At 47.3% G+C, this 19,887-nt stretch overlaps 1 protein-coding gene across 1 annotated transcript in view; it reads left to right on the forward strand.

Moving 5' to 3' along the window:
- Garre1 (granule associated Rac and RHOG effector 1) overlaps window positions 1-19,887 on the forward strand; it is a 77,381-nt gene that overhangs the window by 35,757 nt on the left and 21,737 nt on the right. The window contains exons 4-7 of the mRNA XM_035449095.1: window positions 5,524-5,724; window positions 13,897-14,037; window positions 14,275-14,370; window positions 14,455-14,616. Coding sequence (XP_035304986.1) covers window positions 5,524-5,724; window positions 13,897-14,037; window positions 14,275-14,370; window positions 14,455-14,616 — 600 coding nt within the window. The remainder of the gene's footprint in view (window positions 1-5,523; window positions 5,725-13,896; window positions 14,038-14,274; window positions 14,371-14,454; window positions 14,617-19,887) is intronic.

Raw genomic sequence — 19,887 nt, forward strand, 5'->3', positions numbered from 1 at the left:
TCTTTGCATGTATGAGTATGAGGCTACATAAGAATTTCTGGGCTAGATAGTGAGACCCTGTCTGAAAAATAAGAACAAGAAAGACTTCTTATATATCCAGCACGTATTACATGGTAGTAAATTAAACTCAGGACCTGTGCATGCTAAGGCAGGCACTGTATTATTGACCTTTACCCCAGCCCAGCGGTATATTTTGGTATAGTTTATTTGGAAAATGAATCACAAAACAAACATATACCATCTAGGTTTTGCTAAAATACCCAAGGTATAGGTCTAGGATTCAGAAAAGGCTATAGATGCTGGCTATATTTATTTGGAAATAGTTGGTACTATTTATTTTTTAGCAAACCCACCACCCTAATCTCAGCCCAGTTAAAAGTGAGAATGTATCACTGTTAAAAGTTTTGCATGTCATGTGCTTAGCCCATTCGACAGGAGCTCAGAAACCACCTCCTCCGTTTTTCCTGGCGGCACAGCAGCTTATTCAGGGCAGAAGGTAATTTTGCCTGAGTTGGCGGTGTTTGGTGTTGGTGCTGCTGTGGAGCATCCTCCGACTTTAACTGCACTCCCTGGCTCCTCCGTACGCACAGTGTGACATCTCTCTGATGGGAAGTACTGGCTAAGAAAGGTGTACCAGTTTTTGTTAATCAGGAGGAATTATGCCCAGGGGATGGAAATCTGAGTCTTTCTCAAGCAGCAAGCATTCCACCACACCACAGCACCAGCAGTCCTTGTCAGTGTTACACACACGACATTTTCAGTAAGCTTGTGTTTTCCCCCCTTAACCTGTAGTACAGTTTTCAGAAGCACTTTCCGAGGTCCACAAGTCGTCTGTTGCACTCTCTGTTTCTCCCAAGACACATTTAGCTATAGCAGAATCACATTCTGGTTTGTGGGCTAGGTCGTTCATGTAATGATTCTGTAATTCTCAAAAAACAAAAGCTGTATTCAAAGCCAGGTTGAAGACTCTGGAAGAAATGGAATCTGTAAGGTATAGGTGAGTATTGGAGACAGACAAGTGGAGTTGGAACAGCTGTGGAGTTTCTAATGGAAGCAGCCACCCTGGCAACTCCCTTCCTCTCTGGAGACTTTTAATCTGCTCAGACAGAAGGTACAGAGTGGCTTAGTTCTTGTCTTGCTAGGGACTTGAGAAAGATGAGCTCCCAGTGGAGTGAAGTAGAGCACTGTACTCTGGGTCCATGGGGAAAAGCAAGCTGTCGTGGGAGATGAGGTCGGCCTGGGCACCAACAGTTCCGTTCATCTGCAGGTGGTGAGTGCTGAGTGGGGGACCGTAAGAAGGAATAGCTGAAATAGAATTCATTCCCAAACACTCCAAGAAGGTAGAGTTCACATGCAGATTGACCCACAGCAGCTACACTCTGTAGAAAGGATGTCTTTTAGTTCTTAAACACTATGGCCTGAAATTAGGACCCTTTGTAATCTGCTTAAGATATAAAATTTATGAGAAAAAACAGGACATGGTGATCCAAGCCTGTAATCTCAGTGCAAGGTTACTCTTGGCTGCACTGGTGAGGCCAGTCGGGACTGGATGACTCGCTGCCCCGGGAAACCACCCAGTGACTGGAGAGGTGGCTGCTCTTGGAGAAGACCCGAGTTCAGTTCCCAGCACTGTGTGTAATTGCAGTTCCAGGGGATCCAGGACCCTCTTCCGGCCTTTCAGACACCAGGCTTGCACATGGTGCTCAGATATATATGTAGGCAAACATATAGAAAAATAAATAAACATTAGCAGCAAACAAACACATCAGGAAGAATCAGCTCTGGGTATACCCATGACTCCAGCGTTGCCTCTGGGGCCAAGGAATGGGGGGTTCGTGTGCTCCCGTGCTCAGCGTGGACCTCTGGCCTCGGCTCCTGAGTGCTAGGATGACAGGCATGCACATGGCACCTGGCTTGTGATAGACCCTTGTTGGCCATCAGGAATCCCCAGTAAACAGGTCCCTGGTAATTACCTGCGTTCCAGATATCTTTAGGACATACCCACTATTTTCTTTACATCCCAGATCTTCTCACAGCTGGACAGGGAAGCCTGGTGGTTAGAAATGCCTTTTGGAGGGAGACAGACCTGGTTTCAAATCCTCAGTTAAACCTACTGACATTAAGGAAGTTTATCTTTTTTTTTTTTTTTAATTATTTTTATTTTATGTGCATCGGTGTTTTGCCTTCATACATGTTTGGAACTGGAGTTGCAGACAGTTGTGAGCTGCCATGTGGGTGCTGGGAATTCAACCCTGATCCTTTGGAAGAGCAGCCCATGCATCTCTCCAGCCCTGCAAGTTTTATCTTTTGAAGCCTGTCTTTGTCATCTGTAAAATGGGCACATGGCTCTCACTTCACGTGGTTACTTTGCATGCGGGGTGGGTTACGGTGGTGGCTGTTGGTGAATCTTCAGTGCTGTTTTAAACGGAAGTGCCTGTCCTTGCCTGTTCCACTCACCCGTTCCCTAACTGACTTTTTCTTTGTGACCCTGGGACATACACTCTTCCAAACCTGTGTGAGGACAGTCACCCAAGAACTGGCCCGTCCCTGAGTCAGGGAGGTGAGATCTGTCACGGGGCTTGGGAACGGGGCCAAAGTGAGATGAGATAGGGAAAGGGTGGACAGGGCCTGGAGCCCTGGCCTCTCAGAAGGTGGTGTTTATGTGTCTCACTCGAGGTGACATTGTAGAATATGTGGTCGCTGAAACCAGTTTCCAAGGCTTAGGGTTGGGTTAGCCTTTAATTAATTATTTACAGCGTGTATTTTGCCACAATCATAATTGGGTTGACGCTTTCCACATCGTGGGAAGGAGGAAGGCATTTGTCAGAAGAGCTGTAGATTAAATGACTCATCTGAGGTCAAACACACAACAAGCAGCTGAGACAGCAGGCGGACAGACGGACGGACAGGCTGGCACCCTGCGGCAGGGGCACCCACTCTAGCCCCACATGTCTGTGAGTTAGACACCAGGCTTCACCGCATCTCTCAGAATATCCCTTTCTGAGTGGGAGATGCAGCTTTCTTCCTTGGCTCTATCCTCAGAGAGCCTTTTCCTCAGCACCTGCCAGGCAGTTCCGTTCTCCAGCTGCCCCTGACCCTGTGTGTCTGTTTGTGGCTTTGTTGTCTCTCCTCGCCCCATGGTTAGTGCATAACCCTCATGGCACAGGGCTTTGTCCTTCTACTTCCTTCCCGTGTACCGTCGCGGTTTTCCAGCTCTGTACATGTTAGGCATTTACATGTCCTATGTTTGCAGAAACATGACCCATCTGAAATCCGTAGTGTAGACTAAGCGCATGCCGAATGCTCAGCTAAAGCTGATTGGTAGTGTGTAATTCATGTCTGCTGCCCCTGTGTTGTCCCTCGTGCTCCCCTTCAGAGACAGAGCCTTAATGGGGAGGGGCTCTGAGGAAGAGGCAGTGGGAACCCCGGACGTTTGGGCGGAGCTCAGCTTTGACTTAGCTGTCCACTACAGAAGGTGACACTTTGGTGTGAGCTTTTTGTTTGGTTGTTTGCTTTAGTTTTGGATGAAATGTTTCATTGGCTTGTTTGTTCTGGTGATTTCCACAGGGGGGAGATCATTCTGAGGGAGTAGGTGTGATATTGGGAGCTAGCCCTTCTCAGTTTTCTTCAGCAAAATGAGGCTGGATGGGGACTCTCTGGGACGTTAGAGAACAGTACACACAGTAGGACTCTCTTGTATTTGGAGATGGGACGGGGGGGGGGGGGGGGGAGGGGTCTTACCAAGTTGCCCAGGCTGGCCTTGAACTTGCAGTTCTCCAAACTTAGTATCTTTGCAGCTGGCAGTTTCTCCCTCTGCTTTAAAAAGAGAAACATGTGAAATCCTAACAAACATATCACAGCTGTGGTCAAGTTAAAAAAAAACAAAAACAAAAAACCCAGACTGGGAGTTGTGCACTCCTGAAATCCAAGAGACTTAGGCTGAGGCAGGAGCACTGTAAGTTCAAAGCCAGCCTGGGCTTTTTAGTGAAACCTTGTCTTAAAGTGCAAAGATAAAAAATAAAAAGGGCTGAGGGTGTTAGGTCTTACTTGTTCTATTTCAGGCCCTGGAATCAAGTCTTTGAAATTATTTTTCTTTAATTAATCTTCTTGTGTGTGGGTGCATTGCCCTCGGAAGCCAGAAGGCATCTGATTGGAGCTAAAGGAGCTTGTGAGGAAATCAGTTCTTTAAGTACCACCAAAAACATAAAGGAAAGGAAATAGTCTGCGGACAGAAAAAGGACCGCTGCCCTGACCTCCACGCAAATGCTCTTTCATGACTTAAAATGTCCACAAGGCTAACAATTTGGAATACTTGTCTGTTAACATGGGATTTTGCTTCTATTTTTGAAGTCCCAGATGAAGTGACTGTTATATTGTTCTATTATTAAATAAAACTTGGGGATCCGATATTGGAGTAAGAACCTGATAGATCCAAAGAACACCCGAGGACTGATCAGTCGACCCTGCCTCTCCACACTTCCAGATCAAAAAGGCCCTCAAATCTTTCTGAGCCCCTCCCTGATCCTTTCTGTGTCTCTCTATCCCAGTTTGGGTCGGCCAAAAACTCTATGGTTAATTCTGGCCAACTAAATGTTGACTCCACCCTCTGATTCAAGGGTTAACTTTATTGGCAGTCAGGAGTGTCAGAGTGCAATCAAAATATTCCACAGCATATTATTGTTGTTGCTTTCATGCTCTTGTAGACCAGGCTGGTCTTGAACTCATGATGCTTCTGCTTAAGCCTCCGAAATGCTAAAATTACCAACTGCATCACCACCATCTGGCAAGTTTATTGTTTGAAAAAAAAAATGAATTTCCCGATGAATATGGTGGTGCATGCCTTTAATCCCAGCACTTGGGAAGCAGAGGCAGGCGGATCTCTGTGAGTTCGAGACCAGCTTGGACTACATAGTGAGTTCCAGAACAACTGGGGCTATTTGAATTATTAACCACTCAACCAACCACTGAGTGTGTAGGATTAGTGGTTTTCTGATCTGCTGATGGGAATGTCTCCTGTGTTTTGCTGACTTCTGGAAAACTGGTCTGTCTGTCTGCTTTGTTTTGTAAGACTGTGAACAGGACAGACAACTTTGTTTCAAAACAGTATTAGCCCAGCACTGAAACTATTAGTATCTTTGGGTTCCATTTCCACTGGAATGTCTTCTCCGTCAGACCAACTCTTCAGATTTTTAATCACATTCCATGAGTTTTCTTTTGCATTCTGAACACTCCGTGGCCATAATTGAGATTATAGATGGCTCTGACCCAGCAGGAGCTTAGAGTCTAGACGGAAGTGAGGAAGGACAGGTGGCGGGAAGTTGAAAGACCCATTTGTGTCTGGGCCTTATGCTTGCTTTGAAATGTTTTGACTTCTAAACTTCTAGTACCAAGGCCCAAGAGGCAGGGGGACTTTTTAGCAGTGCGTGCTTTTATGATTCCAAATATGTTAACAGTTGGGAATTTATTGCACTAATCCGTGAGTAACCCACAACCTAAAAGCCCCTGGCTCTCTTGTTTTCACAGGTGTTGGGGCGATGTTTCCTGACGGTGGTGCAAGTCCATTTCCAGTTTTTGACTCACGCCCTGCAAAAAGTCCAGCCGGTGGCTCACTCTTGCTTTGCCGAGGTAGTTGTGCCGGAAAGAAAGAACAGCAGCAGTCTGTCTGGTGTGAGTCACACACCTGAACTGGAGGAAGCAGTGCGATCCTGGCGGGGGGCTGCCGAGGTAACTGACCCGGGAGACCTGGCTGGGTTCCAGTGGAAGAGGCCACAGGGCTTCTTGGCTGTTGGCTCCGAGAAGAACCACTTGCTTTAGACACTGAGTTATAAACATCACTATCTTGCTTGTTCTTGTGACAGCAAGTGTCTTTAAGATTGTCTACTTTGAGCCAGCGGTGGTGCAAGAGACAGATAAACCCTGTCGCAAAAAAAAAAAAAAAATCTGGGGGGGAGGAGGCCGGGCGGTGGTGGCGCACGCCTTTAATCCCAGCACTCAGGAGGCAGAGGCAGGCGGATCTCTGTGAGTTCGAGGCCAGCCTGGTCTACAGAGTGAGTTCCAGGACAACCTCCAAACCTACAGAGAAACCCTGTGTCGCAAAACAAAACAAAAAACCCCCAAATGGAAAAAAATGTCTACTTTATGTCAGGCCTGTGCCAGGCACTAAAATGATACTTAGAGAGAAAGACTTAGGAAACAAGGTACAGAGGGTGCAGGAGTTGTCCAGAGCAAGAGGAAGGGCCCTGCTTCTGAATGGGATTGGTATGGGAAACTCCAAAGAGGTGAGCCAGTGGGTAAGACTGCACCTAGCTCAGTGGGCAGCCAGGTAGACTGGGCAACAGGACTGCCTGGCAAGAAGAACCTCCCAAACACTAGGGTTTCGGAATGTACCACCACAGCTGGTTATGTGGTGCGGGGGCTGGAACCCAGAACTTCATGCACGCTAGGTAAGCACTCCGAGAGCAGAACTACATTCTCAGCCCTGTTAGGTGCATTGTGCTATTGTTCTTGTTTTGTCTTTATTTACTTATTTATCTTTGGTTTTCCGAGACAGAGTTTCTCCGTAGCCCTGGATGTCCTGTAGACCAGACTGGCCTTGAACTTAGAGATCCACCACCCGCCTCTGCCTTTGAGTGCTGGGAATAAAGGTGTGCGCCACCACCGCCCAGCTGTTGTTTTTAGTTTAAAGATTTGTTTTTGGTTGTGTGGGCAGACATATATATGTGACTGCAGCTGCTATGGCGGCCAGAAGGGTTATCAGGTCCCCTGAAACTGCTTAGTGTAGATGCTAGGACTAAAGTCAGGTCCTCCGCAAGGACAGTCCACACTGTTCATCACTGAGACAGCTCTCTAGCCCGTTGTTACCTTTGAGATGAATTCTCACTTTGCAGCCCAGACTGGCCTCTGATTCATGGCAGTTCTGGGATTACAGACCTGAGCTGCTTCGGCAGCCGTCTTGTTCTTGGAGAAGTGTTTGGAATCTTTGTAATTTTTGTTCTGCAACCATGAGGAATGGAGTTTGCATTCTAGTACCCACGTAAGAAGCCAGGCACGGTCCCAGGCTCTGAGTGAGGTGGAGACAGGGGGATCATTGGAGTTTGCTGACTGTCAGCATAGCCAATAACATCCTAAAAAACCCAAAATGATTATCTGGGTCAGGGGAGACTTTGCTGTGAAGGAATATGAAAGTGAATGAGCGGCAGAGGGAGATACCCAGTGCTGCCTCTTCTTCCTGCAAGTGCATCCTTTCAGACATGCAGAGAGTTAAAGTTTTGTCAAAAGATTCTCTTTTTGGTTTTTTGAGTTAGGGTTTCTCTGTGTAACAGCCCTGCCTGTTTTAGAACTTACTCTGTAGACCAGGCTGGTCTTGAACTCCCAGAGATCTGCTTGCCTCTGCCTCCCAAGCACTGGGATTAAAAGTGTGCACTGCCACCTCCCAGCTCTGTAAAGCTTAAGTGTCTTAAGTAAGACACATTTTCTTGGGTATGCAGGACCTGATTTAAGTGTGTGTGTGTGTGTGTGTGTGTGTGTGTGTGTGTGTGTGTGTGATGAAGGGAGGCCAGGATACGGAAGGAAGAGGTCTTGGGCAGGAGGAAAGAAGGTCACACAATCCATGTGGCAGGGGTGTGAGCGCAGGAGAGGACAGTGATGGGGTGGAATAGAGCTTACGTGTAGCAGATGTATGAAGTGCTGAAGTGAAGGCCATTAATGTACATGCCAAGAAAAATAAATAGAAAAACATGCTCTGGTCGAATGCTCTAGAACCTCATTTACCCGTTGCTTTGCATGTGATTTGAGCTGTTTTCCTATTTATTTAATGCATGAAGTCTTTCACCTTTTAAAGATCAGTTGCTTCCCAGCACAGCTTCTCTAGAGGATAGAGACGCATGATGGAATGCTGTGGTGACCATGAGTGGGGGAGGGGGTGTGACAGAGTACAGTGAGCATTCTTTGGGGACTTCTGGTTCCCACGCCACCTCACTGCTGAGGACCTGCTATGCAAGTGGGCTGCAGGCTATGTCCAAGCCTTTTCATGGGATTCCTGCCTAGTATACAATTCTTTCTCTGGCCACTCTTCCATGGTAGTCTCTAGTCCAGGGGTTCTCAGCCTGTGGGTCATGACCCATTCGGGGGCCTTTCACAGGTCACCTAAGACCATGGAAAAACACAGATATTTACATTACAGTCATAGCAGTAGCAAAATGAGAGTTATGAAATAGCAATGAAAATAATTTTATGGTTAGAGGTCACCACAACATGAGGAACTGATTTAAAGGGTTGAAGCTTTAGGAAGATTGAGAACTGCTGTTCTAGTCCTTTCTACACCTAGAACTTAAACTTTAATGTAAACAAATGGAAGTAGTTCTTGGGCTGGCAAGGTGGCTCAGTGGGTGAAGGGGCTTGCTGCCAATCAAGCCTGATTGCCCAACCAACTTCCATGAGTGTAGATACGCACGCACGCACGCACGCACGCACGCACGCACGCACGCACGCACGCACGCACGCACGCACGCACGCACACACAGTTAAAAGAAATCTTAGCCAGCCAGTCAGGAGGTGGTGGTGCACTCCTTTGATCCTGGTGCTGGAGAGGCAGAGGCAGGCGGATCTCTGTGAGTTCAAGACCAGCCTGGTCTCCAGAGTGAGCTCCAGGACAGCCTCCAAAGCTACACAGAAAAACCGCATCTCGAAAAACCAAAATAAATAAATAAAAAATAAAGAAGAAGAAATCTTTATAAAGTCTGTTTGTCTGTCTCCCACTCTTTCCTCTCTTCCCCCACCTCATCCCCCCCCCCTTTTTTTTTTCCGAGACAGGGTTTCTCTGTGGCTTTGGAGTCTGTCCTGGAGCTCGCTCTGTAGACCAGGCTGGTCTCGAACTCACAGAGATCCTCCTGCCTCTGCCTCCCCAGCACCAGGATCAAAGGCGTGCGCCACCACCTCCCGGCCCCTCTCTTTTGGGGGGAGAGATGATAGCATTTTGCTCTATGGCCCCATCAGGCCTCAAACTCCCAATGCTCCTGCCTCAGCCTCCCAAGTGTCGGGGTTGTGGGTGTCTGTCACTATGCCCCACCTGCTAACCTTGTTAAATGCGTGCAGGTGTTTCTTTCACATGCAGTAGCGCACCATGGGTGTGCAGTCTCCGAGAAGGGGACTGGAAGCGGGCATGCATTCCCTGGACCCGAAATCACAGATGGTTGTGTGAGCCATCACACGGGTGCTGAGGGCTGCGTCTGGAGTCCCCATTACAGATGGTTGTGTGAGCCATCACACGGGTGCTGAGGGCTGCATCTGGAGTCCCCATTACAGATGGTTGTGTGAGCCATCACACGGGTGCTGAGGGCTGCGTCTGGAGTCCCCATTACAGATGGTTGTGTGAGCCATCACACGGGTGCTGAGGGCTGCGTCTGGAGTCCCCATTACAGATGGTTGTGTGAGCCATCACACGGGTGCTGAGGGCTGCGTCTGGAGTCCCCATTACAGATGGTTGTGTGAGCCATCACACGGGTGCTGAGGGCTGCATCTGGAGTCCCCATTACAGATGGTTGTGTGAGCCATCACACGGGTGCTGAGGGCTGCATCTGGAGTCCCCATTACAGATGGTTGTGTGAGCCATCACACGGGTGCTGAGGGCTGCGTCTGGAGTCTCTGGGAGAGCAGCCAGTGGAACCGACATTACAGATAGTTGTGTGAACCATCACACGGGTGCTGAAGGCTGCATCTGGAGTCTCTGGGAGAGCAGCCAGTGCTCTGACCACTGAGCCAGCCCTTCATCCTTGCTTTGAATCAGGGACCTCATCAGTGACAGCGTGTGCACTATACTGTAGACATTTTACACATGCATGCATGGATGAACCTTTTTTGTTTTTTTTTTTTTTAAGTTTTTCAAGACAGGGTTTCTCTGTGGCTTTGGGGGCTGTCCTGGAACTAGCTCTTGTAGACCAGGCTGGTCTTGAACTCAGAGATCCGCCTGCCTCTGCCTCCCAAGTGCTGGGATTAAAGGGGCCTGTGCCACCACGGCCCAGCTTGTGTATGAACTTTTGATCTGAAAATATCATTACATTGGAAAACCTGGAGAGTATTGTTGGCCTCAGGTGAGAGGCTGAGACTGTGTGTACCCACTGCTTCATAGCCTCATCTGTGTGAGGCAGGAGGCAAAGGCAGTTCCTAGCACCTTAAGAAATCGGTGCCCAGAGCTGCTGCAGTTGCCAGCGGCATTCTTTATTGTCCAGATCCCGGGCTTCATACAGACCTGGTCTGGGCTGCATACACCTTGAAGTCAGGTCCACAGCTCACAGCGATGTTGCCACTGCGGGAGTTGGGCTCAGCCCTTGACTGTGCTGAGATACTCTTCCAATCTGTGCCGTTAGTAGTCCTGCGCTTACAACTATCTTGCATCCCAACCAGGCTTGAGGCCATTTGGTGGTTTTTTAGAGTACTTCTGTAACTGCTTCTGAAGTTCTTATTAAGCTGATAATGCCTTATCTCTAAAGGTCTTTAACCAGGCCGTAGCCCTTTATGAGCAGGAGAGACCGGAAGATGACATTGTGGTCATGAGACTGTTCTCTTACAGGCTCATAGCAGCCCACAAAGGCCGGCCACACTGGCTAAGAGGAAAGCGTGCACTGCAGTGGTGACTGTGGGGAGCAGCACACACACCAAGACTGGCCCCACAGTTAGAGTGTGACCCAGAAAAGGCTGGACTGTGACAGTCAGCACCACCGCATGAGCCTAAAGGCCAGCAGAGGAGTGAGAACAAAACCTGGAAGCTGTGTGCTCCTTTCCTGCCATAGTTTAGTGGTTCTCTTGCAGACATGCTAACACCCCTTTTTCCAGTGACAGAAAGAAAAAGCAAACCCTCAAAGTTGAGACTTTCCTAAGACTCGCTATTCTACTTTATAGAATACAAGAACATTTGTGGTTAAGGAATAGTATGTTAATTCCTTATGTGATATCTAATTTGAATCACCCTACAAGTTAAAGTTGTAATGATTTGCATTTTGTTATATGGCTTTTTTTCTTCTTCTTCTGGTTTTTTGAGACAAGGTTTCTCTGTGTAGCCCTGGCTGTCCTGGAACTCATTCTGTAGACCAGGCTGACCTCAGACTCATGGGAGGCAGCCTCCCGTGCTGGGATTAAAGGCGTGTGCCACCACTGCCTGGCTTGTTACAGGATCTTATAGGGCCTATATCCAAGCATGGTGGCAAACACATGTATCCTAGCACCTGAGGTGAGGCAGGAGGATTCAGGAATTCAAGGTCACCCTTGCTTACATAGTGAGTTCAAGACCATCTTGGGGCACGTGAGACCCTGTCTCAAAACAACCAAACACGAGTTGATATCCTGTTGCTTCCTGAGACAGGGTTGTGCAGGTTTTAGCATTGTGCCATTTCTGATTTTGCAGTATTTTGATGTGCAGTTGCCTGTCCTTTCCTGCTGCTGTTTGTTTGACTGTTTCATGTAAAGGCTTTCCTCCGAAAGACTCTCAAAGCCAGTTGGAGGCTGTGTTGGGGGTGGGACCTGCTGTGTGGTCTCCGCTGCTGGTGTGAGTTGAGGCCTTTGTCTGTCATCTAGCTCCACAGCCTCCTGTCGCTGTGGCTTCTGGGCTCCAGCCTCCTGAATATTCCTTTTACATTCTGAAGCCTCCTGCTGGTGCCCTTATCCACACTACCCTGTGAAAATGGAATCCCCTGGTGCAGGCTTTCTTCTTGCATGGCCAGAACAGTACCACTCCCTCAGGGAGCTGCCTCCTGCCGTGGAGTCCAGCATTTTCCCACTCAACACTCATATGCTTCCAACACCACAGCCTACCTATGCTGCCCTGCTTCTCTGCCTTTCCAGAGCTGCCTTCTTGGAGGAGGTGTCCTTTCCTCAGCCCTTTCATTCATTCTGAAGACCAGATGTTCTCTGGTTTCTCCTCAACCGTACAGTGTAAGAGGAGGACCAGTTCCCAAAAAGTTGCCTTCCAATCTCTACATACACAACGTGGCACATCGGAGCTCAGTCACAGACACACAGTAAATAAACATATGTAAGCATTTGGAACTCAAGTTGAGGAGGTTACCTTCTTTGCTCTGAGCTGTCCTTTCTTCACCTGCTTTGCTATCCTCTCCTCAGAACAGCTTCTGAAGGGGAGTTTCTTGTGGTTCAGTGTTAGGTTCCCTTTTCCCTAGGGGATCTTTACCCAGTGTTGGGACTTAGAACACTCCTGTGCGGGAGGAAGCTTCAAATGTGTGTGGTCAACCTGCTTTCTGTGGGCTCCAGGGCTCTGAAGGAAGCAGCTACCTATCTTAGGTTCCCCAGGTGGCTCAGTTTTGGCTTCTCACACATGTTTCTTTCTATACCATCCTCATTCGAGTCAGTGGTGCCATCTGACACTAGGCCATGAGTCTAAGACCCCAACTGACCTTTCAGTTTCTATACCGTCCTTATGCATCCAAGACCTGAGAGTGGCCTTTGAGTTTCTGTACCATCCTCATGCTAATCAGTGGTGCCATCTGACACTAGGCCATTCGTCTGAGACCCCCACCACCACCTTCCAGTCTTCCCATCATGTCTGCATCCAGTTGGATTCTTAGGAGAACCTGCTGTCTCACTCCAGATACTCTTAGGACTGCCCCCTGCCGCCAGCCCCCATACCCAGCCCTATCTGCTATCACTCCCTAGTTTTTGGAGGGTGGGTCATGTTCTGAACTGGTTTTTCCCACTTCTGCCTCACCATTCTGACTTTAGGGTCAGACTTCTTTGCTTCTCATTTTGTTAGGGTCAAATATGGATACCTCACTGTGACATACTGAGTTCTGCCATGTGAGGACCGTCTGGCATTTGGCCATTTTCCTGCATTACCGTTGTACTTTATGGAGTTCCTTGGGCTGTTTTGTGCCCCTGGTGGGTATTAGGACTCATTAGTGCCTTGACATACCCTCACCCTACCCTGAGCATGTGCAGTGCCAGCTCCCAACCTAAATTGTCCTTTTATGTGGCAGGCTCTTGTTCTATAGCCCGGTCTGGCCTGGCCTTAGAGCACTGGGATGACAGGGACACTGAAGATGGCCCCTCAGTGCCGCTTACAGTGCCTGTTGTCTCCATACTACAGCCTTTTTGGCTGTTGAGGCCACCATCCCCAGGAAGGCACGGACCAGGCTTTATGTTCTAGGGTTAAGAGTCGGGTCTGTCGTTAGCTAGCACAATCCCTGGAGACTAATCATTTCACTGGAAGAGTCTTAGAAAGAGTCAGATGGTTTTAAATCTTAAGACTGTTAAGTTTCACTGGAAGTTGGTGGCGCACGCCTTTAATCCCAGCACTTGGGAGGCAGAGGCAGGAGAATCTCTGAGTTCGAGGCCAGCCTGGTCTGCAGAGCGAGTGCCAGGACAGCCAGGGCTACACAGAGAAACCCTGTCTGGAAAAACAAAAACAAAACAAAAGACTATTAAGTTTCATGGCTTTGTTAGACAGGCTGGTGTGTGCACATGATTTGTGAAACCAAAAGCCTTGAACTTGACAGCATTAAAGCTGCTAGTTTTCTGTACTTATGTGAGTTTTGTAAATATTCGTATTCTTATACTGACTTAGAAGAACAGAGACTAACTCCTAGTAATGCTATTTGGCTAGGCATGGTGGCACAGGCCTATAATCCCAGGACTCAGAAGACTGAGGCATGCCAGTTGTAAGTTTGAAGCCAGTCTGGGTTACATGGCAAAGCGGTCTCCAAGAAGACAAATAAGCCTGCGAAGTTTCAGCCTACCGACTTTATATAGAGAGTGAACAGTCCAGAACCCCTAGTGTATATCCAGCTTATATACTTCTTTGGATGTGTAGGATTTGTTGCTGGTGGTACTGTTTTAATTTTGCTAGTAACTATACTGTGCTCTTTTACCTACTGGCTACCATTTATGTCCTAGGCAACATCTAGATTAAGAGAGAGAGGCTGTGATGGACGCCTGGCAGGAATTGAAGTCCAACAACTCTTTTGTTCTCAAAGTGCAGCGATTCCTGAGCACCAGCTAAAAGAGCTGAACATAAAAATTGACAGTGCTTTGCAGGTGAGTGTTTCAATACTGATGTTGGACCAGTCAAGAAGGTAACCAAGTAATAGTAACTAGAAAAATTTAAGCACAGTGTTCTTACTCTGTGAGAATCTCATGTGTGCACACAGTGTATTTTGGTCACACTTACCCACCTGTCCTTCCCTAGCCCTTCCATAGCTGTAGAAATGTTAAGTTCCCGTTTTTGTTGGGCTCTGTCATATTCTAATATGCTGCTTATCTTGATTCTTGCAGGCATATAAAATAGCGTTGGAAAGCTTAGGCCACTGTGAATATGCAATGAAAGCTGGCTTCCACTTGAACCCAAAGGCCATTGAAGCAAGTTTGCAGGTACACTCTTGTCTCTAGTTGAGACAGATGCTTTGTCCCGTGAGCTGTGGGTCACCTCCACTCTCCTCTCCCAACCTTTTCCAGGGCTGCTGCAGTGAGGCGGAGGCTCAGCAGACGGGGCGAAGACAGACACCCCCGCAGCCCATGCAGTGTGAGCTCCCCACTGTCCCTGTGCAGATAGGACCGCACTTCCTGAAGGGGGTCTCCTTCAACGAGTCGGCTGCTGACAATCTGAAGCTGAAGACGGTAGCTTCCCATGGGTTGCTGGGGTTCCAGCAACTGAGCATCAGCTTAATAGAACTGTTACAGGGAACTTCAGGGCTTTTGAAGCACATAGCTTAAAAACACACTGGAGCTCAAGGAAGGGAGCTCTAACTTTTCTGATTTCAGTGCTGACCAAATGCAGCCTGTGGTGTATCTTTTGTGAGTGTATGATGCTAGGGGTTGAACCAGGGCCTCACACATGCATAGCAAGAAGTAAGTCACACCCAGCCCTAGGGTAACATAAGACATTTGCTAAGGAAGTTTTATTAATAATTTTGTTGGAGTGTTTAATAGAATTTGAGAGAACACCATGAACTTGTATTGATTGATTAATGCTTACTGGTGCATTTTTGAGAATTAAGTAACAGAAATCTTAGTGCAGTTATTGTTAGACCCCTGGAAAACTCAGGTATCCGGGGTCCCAGGCCACGACTTGGTCACCCCAATCACCAGGCAGATTCGAGAGCTTGCTGCAAACTGCACGAGGCTTTATTGTAATTTAACGAGCTAACCCCATGTTAGCTCGGGTCTTTCACCCTCCCGCCATGGCCGATGGCTAGCAAAGACAGCTCCTAGGGCCTCCCAAGAGATCTTATAGGGCAGCGTAAGGGGAGTGTCTAGGGGTAAGCACAGGCTCATGATTGGTGTGCCTCCAGGCTTGGAGGGCTTGCCCTGTGTTGATTGGTCAACTGGCTGTTATGGCCCATAGGCCCTCCCAGAGTGGTTGCTTTGCTTTGTGCGTCATTGCTGTGCACTTGTCCGTAAAGCACACCCAGGGTCATAAAGCATAGCGCCACCAGCTAACTTCTGATTGGTTCCTTGTCACGAGGCAGGCATCTGACCTCTAAGTGACTGACTAACTTCTGATTAGTTCCTTGTCACGAGGCAGACATCTGACCTCTAAGTGACCAAGGCAAGGTTATGGCAAGCACGTGTTTGGCTGTTATGGCTGCCGAAAGGGGAGCTGATCCCTTCATTCCCCCATTTTCTTTTTTGGAAATTCCAATCATGGAATTGCTGTCTCTCTAGCGCCCCCATCAGGGAGTGAGAGATATTGGCATCCCCATGCAAGGGAGTCCCTCCTGACTTAGCATTTTAACCAGGGAAAATGGGCGTCAAATTCTTTCCCAAACTACTTCCTGCTGACTTTGGGACGAAGTTAGGAACCCCAGAAGGTTGAAATGCTAGTCAAAAGCAAAAAAGGAATTTAGGCAATGGGGAATCCATCAGGGGCTTTTGGTTAGCAGACCCTGTTGCAGAGACAGGGGGTGTCCACATCAGCTGGACTGGTTCACATCCACAGCAAGTTCAGGGCTCACAGTCTACCCAGAACAGCCTGTAGTCAGCAACTGATACTCAGATGTCTGCCAGAAGTAGAAACCTGTTTAAGACATCTTTAAACTAGGAACAGAGGTTAAAACTTATTTTCTGGAGCCCACAGTGCACAAAAAGCAGATATTTGGATATCAGCAGGAACATATTTATAACTTTGAGTCCTATCAAAAACTACAGATTTGGGCTATAAGCATGTACATTTTTCTTCTGTCCAGAGAGCCAGGTATGGATTGGACAGAGGTGCCTTTGGCCTGATGAAAAGCCCTTTAAGTTTGTACTTAGATGACAACCAAAATAAACTTAAAAACCTTGAACTTGTACCTGAACAGTAGATAGTCACTATTTTATCAGCTAACATACTGACTAGTCTATAGTGGATCTGACTGACTGATGCTGTCAAGCTGACAACCAGTAATATTTCAGAGATCTGAGAAGGGTAAATTTTATCCGAATCTACTAAAAAGTGACAGACGCCAGTCTATATACAGTTAGCCATACCCAAGTTTCTCCATTACCGTTGGAGGCAGCTGTCTCAAAGAACAGCAATCTTCGCCAGGCCTATAAGGTGAGATGTTTTTTTTCTCTCTGTGGAAGAGGGACATGGAAAAGACTGACCTTGTTTTGTCTAGGCAAAGGGGGTACAATCAATTTTCCAGTGTCCAGCAGCTTTGTCCACAGTCTCGGCCAGGTCTGGCAGGCGGCAGGTTTCACATCTGAGCATCTCGCTCACTGGTCCAGGTGCAGGAACTGAGGTGCCTCATAATCTTCTTTGGAGACTTTGGGTCACTGTCAGGATCTGGCAGTCTGCCTGATATTATAAATTTTAAAGATAATAATTTAAATGCCATATTCTGAAGATCTCTGAAGCATTAGAGGTCTGTTTTAGTTACTTGCCTTCAGCACACAAGAAGCATACAGGTGGCTAGGTAAGGTCTTATTTCTGTAATTAATTTTCAGCCTGACTGTAACTGGTTTTAACTTAGTAAAATATTTGAAACTTAGCACAGCTGAACTTAAGACTGCATAGAGCTACCTTATATTCCTTAAACAGTAGCTACATGTAAATATTTTAGCTGCTTGCTCAAATGAGACAGGGTTTTTCTGTGACTTTGGAGCCTGTCCTGGAATTGGATCTGTGACCAGGCTGGCCTTGAACTCACAAAGATCCATCTGCCTCTGCCTCCCGAGTGGTGGGATTAAAGGCGAGTGCCACCAATGTTTTAAACTTAAAGGCGTGTCCCACCAACACCCTGAGCTTAAAGGTGTGTGCTACAAACACCCTAAACTTAACTTCTGAAAACACAAACTGTAGCATCTTATAATAGATTAGCAGCTTTTATAAAACAAGAACTTTACATTGTCAGACTTTGCTTAAAAATGATTCTAAATTGAAACTCTTTAAGTACAAACATTAATAAAAACAAACATTTAAAAAACTGGTTTTAAAAAGAAATTTAAATTCCCTTAATGTCTTTCTGTAATATATAGAAGCATTAACATTTTAAATCTTAACTGAAAAACTTGTTTCTAAGATGGTACCTCTAATTTCCATGCGGTCACCTTTAGTCAAGATGGCAGCTTAAGTATCCTTTTTAACTTCAGCAAAATGGCAACCAGTCAGCCATGTGACCAGTTTGCCATGTGGCTGGCTACCAGGAAACAGAACATTTTAAAACAAGTATCCATAAATTACTTGAGAAATAAACAGGACTTTTTAAACAGAATTAGCTTAATATGGTTAAAGTTTTAACTTATATTACCATTTTTAAAATTTACTATTTGTAGACATGAAAAACCATAGCAAACAGTTTAATTTTTTTTTTCTTTTAACAATGTTTTCTCTGACCTTCGACAACTTGCTTTAACTCTCTATAACCTTTTTATATACTTTTAGTTCATTCCTCTGACTTTCTTAGACATTCTTAGACAAATTTCCTTTTTCCCTTTCCTTCTTTATTACTTAAGTATCCTACATTTTTCCTCATTTCTCAGTTAACATAAAAATTTTTATCAAAGTCCCTTTTTATAGTTCTTAATAACTTTAAGGCCGGTTTTTTTTTTTTTTCTTTAGAAGTCCGGATCAGGCCAGATAAGTTCATACGCCCCAGCTCTATGTGCTCAAAGCAGAGAGACCTGGGGTGGGGGTGCTGCTGGTAACCCCAGACCCTCGGCCAATGCAGGGGTGGGATAAAGATCCCCTCGGCTCCCCTGCATACCATGGGTGTGGAGCACAGAGAAGGCCGGGCAGCCAGGCAGATGGCAGCCTTGCAGCCATGTTCCCTCAGAGCAGGGAAACACCCGCAGCAAGCCAGGACCCACGGCAGGACGGCAGCTGGGGCAGAGACAGCCCCATTGGCATGCCTCACAGACCCGCAGGTGGGGATAGAAAGGGGGTGGCGTGGCGGATCCTGAATTGAAAACCAATGATGATAACAGAATAGACAGGAAAGAACAGACGCCAACCCAATCCGCCAGCGCCACTTATAAGGCAATGGCGCTGGGAAGATGGGTGGCAGAACCTGGCAGCTACAATCACCGCTAACTGAGGAGGATCCAAGTTCTTGGCCTCCGTTTGTACCTCAGAGCAGCAGTCTGTCCTCAGGGCGCATCTGCCGGTCACAGTTGAGGTGGCACCAGGTGCTCAGAGCATCAAGAAAAGACCCCTGACCCATGCATGCCATGTCCGTGGGCAGTAGGGACAGAAAGAGATGTTTAACATAGACTAGGGTCCTATTCGGAATTTCAGATGGCTAGCCCCATGGAGATCAACTTGTTTCGAAACCAAGTCTCCCCTATAGATTTCGGAAGGCTGCCGCCCGAAACTCAGCCCTAAACAATTCTTGTAGGCCTACTCACAGATGTCGCCAGAAACCCCAACATAGGACCTCCATGTCCACAAAATTAACAGAAATAGTAAAATTGACACACAAGCAGGCAGTTAGGGCGTGGGCTGCAACAGATCAGATAACAGATAACAAACCTGTTGCTCAACTGTTCAGTCACCCAGCCCATTCCAATCCTCCAGGCTTAACAGACATTAGACAGGACAAACCTCGAGGCAAAGAAATGGTACCCCAAACCAAAATTACAAACAACCCTTGGACTTTCGTCCAGGGCGGAACCCAAGGGTTCCAGAAATACATCTATTCTGGGCACGTCCACTTTCCCTGTGGTTCAATTCAAATAACCCTTGGACTTTCATCCAGGGCGGGACTTCAGGGTCTCGAAATACGTCTATTTTCCCCTGAAGTCCAAATTACAAATCACGAGACCTGTGCAGGCTCAGATCAACAAAACAGCAAATTCAAGTGGCACCAAACCAACAAAAACAAGCAAACATATAACATTGAACATATAAGTTGTGAGCTCTAATCATCTTACCTCCAAGATCGAATCCATTCATGTGTGAGGTGTGGTCGCAAATCCCAGACGAGCCCCCAAATGTTAGACACCCCCCCCCTCCCCGGAAAACTCAGGTGTCCGGGGTCCCAGGCCACGACTGCGGTCACCCCAATCACCAGGCAGATTCGAGAGCTTGCTGCAAACTGCACGAGGCTTCATTGTAATTTAATGCGCTAACCCCATGTTAGCTCGGGTCTTTCACCCTCCCGCCATGGCGGATGGCTAGCAAAGACAGCTCCAACTGACTGCAGAGAGATCTTATAGGGCAGCGTAAGGGGAGTGTCTAGGGATACGCACAGGCTCAGGATTGGTGTGCCTCCAGGCTTGGAGGGTTTGCCCTTTGTTGATTGGCCAACTGGTTGTTATGGCCCATAGGCCCTCCCAGGGTAGTTGCTATGCTCTGTGAGTCATTGCTGTGCGCTTGTCCGTAAAGCACACCCAGAGCTGTAAAGCATAGCGCCACCAGCTAACTTCTGATTGGTTCCTTGCCTCGAGGCAGGCATCTGACTTTCTAGT

Source organism: Cricetulus griseus, chromosome 9 (assembly GCF_003668045.3).
Source record: "Cricetulus griseus strain 17A/GY chromosome 9, alternate assembly CriGri-PICRH-1.0, whole genome shotgun sequence".
NCBI lineage: Eukaryota > Metazoa > Chordata > Mammalia > Rodentia > Cricetidae > Cricetulus > Cricetulus griseus.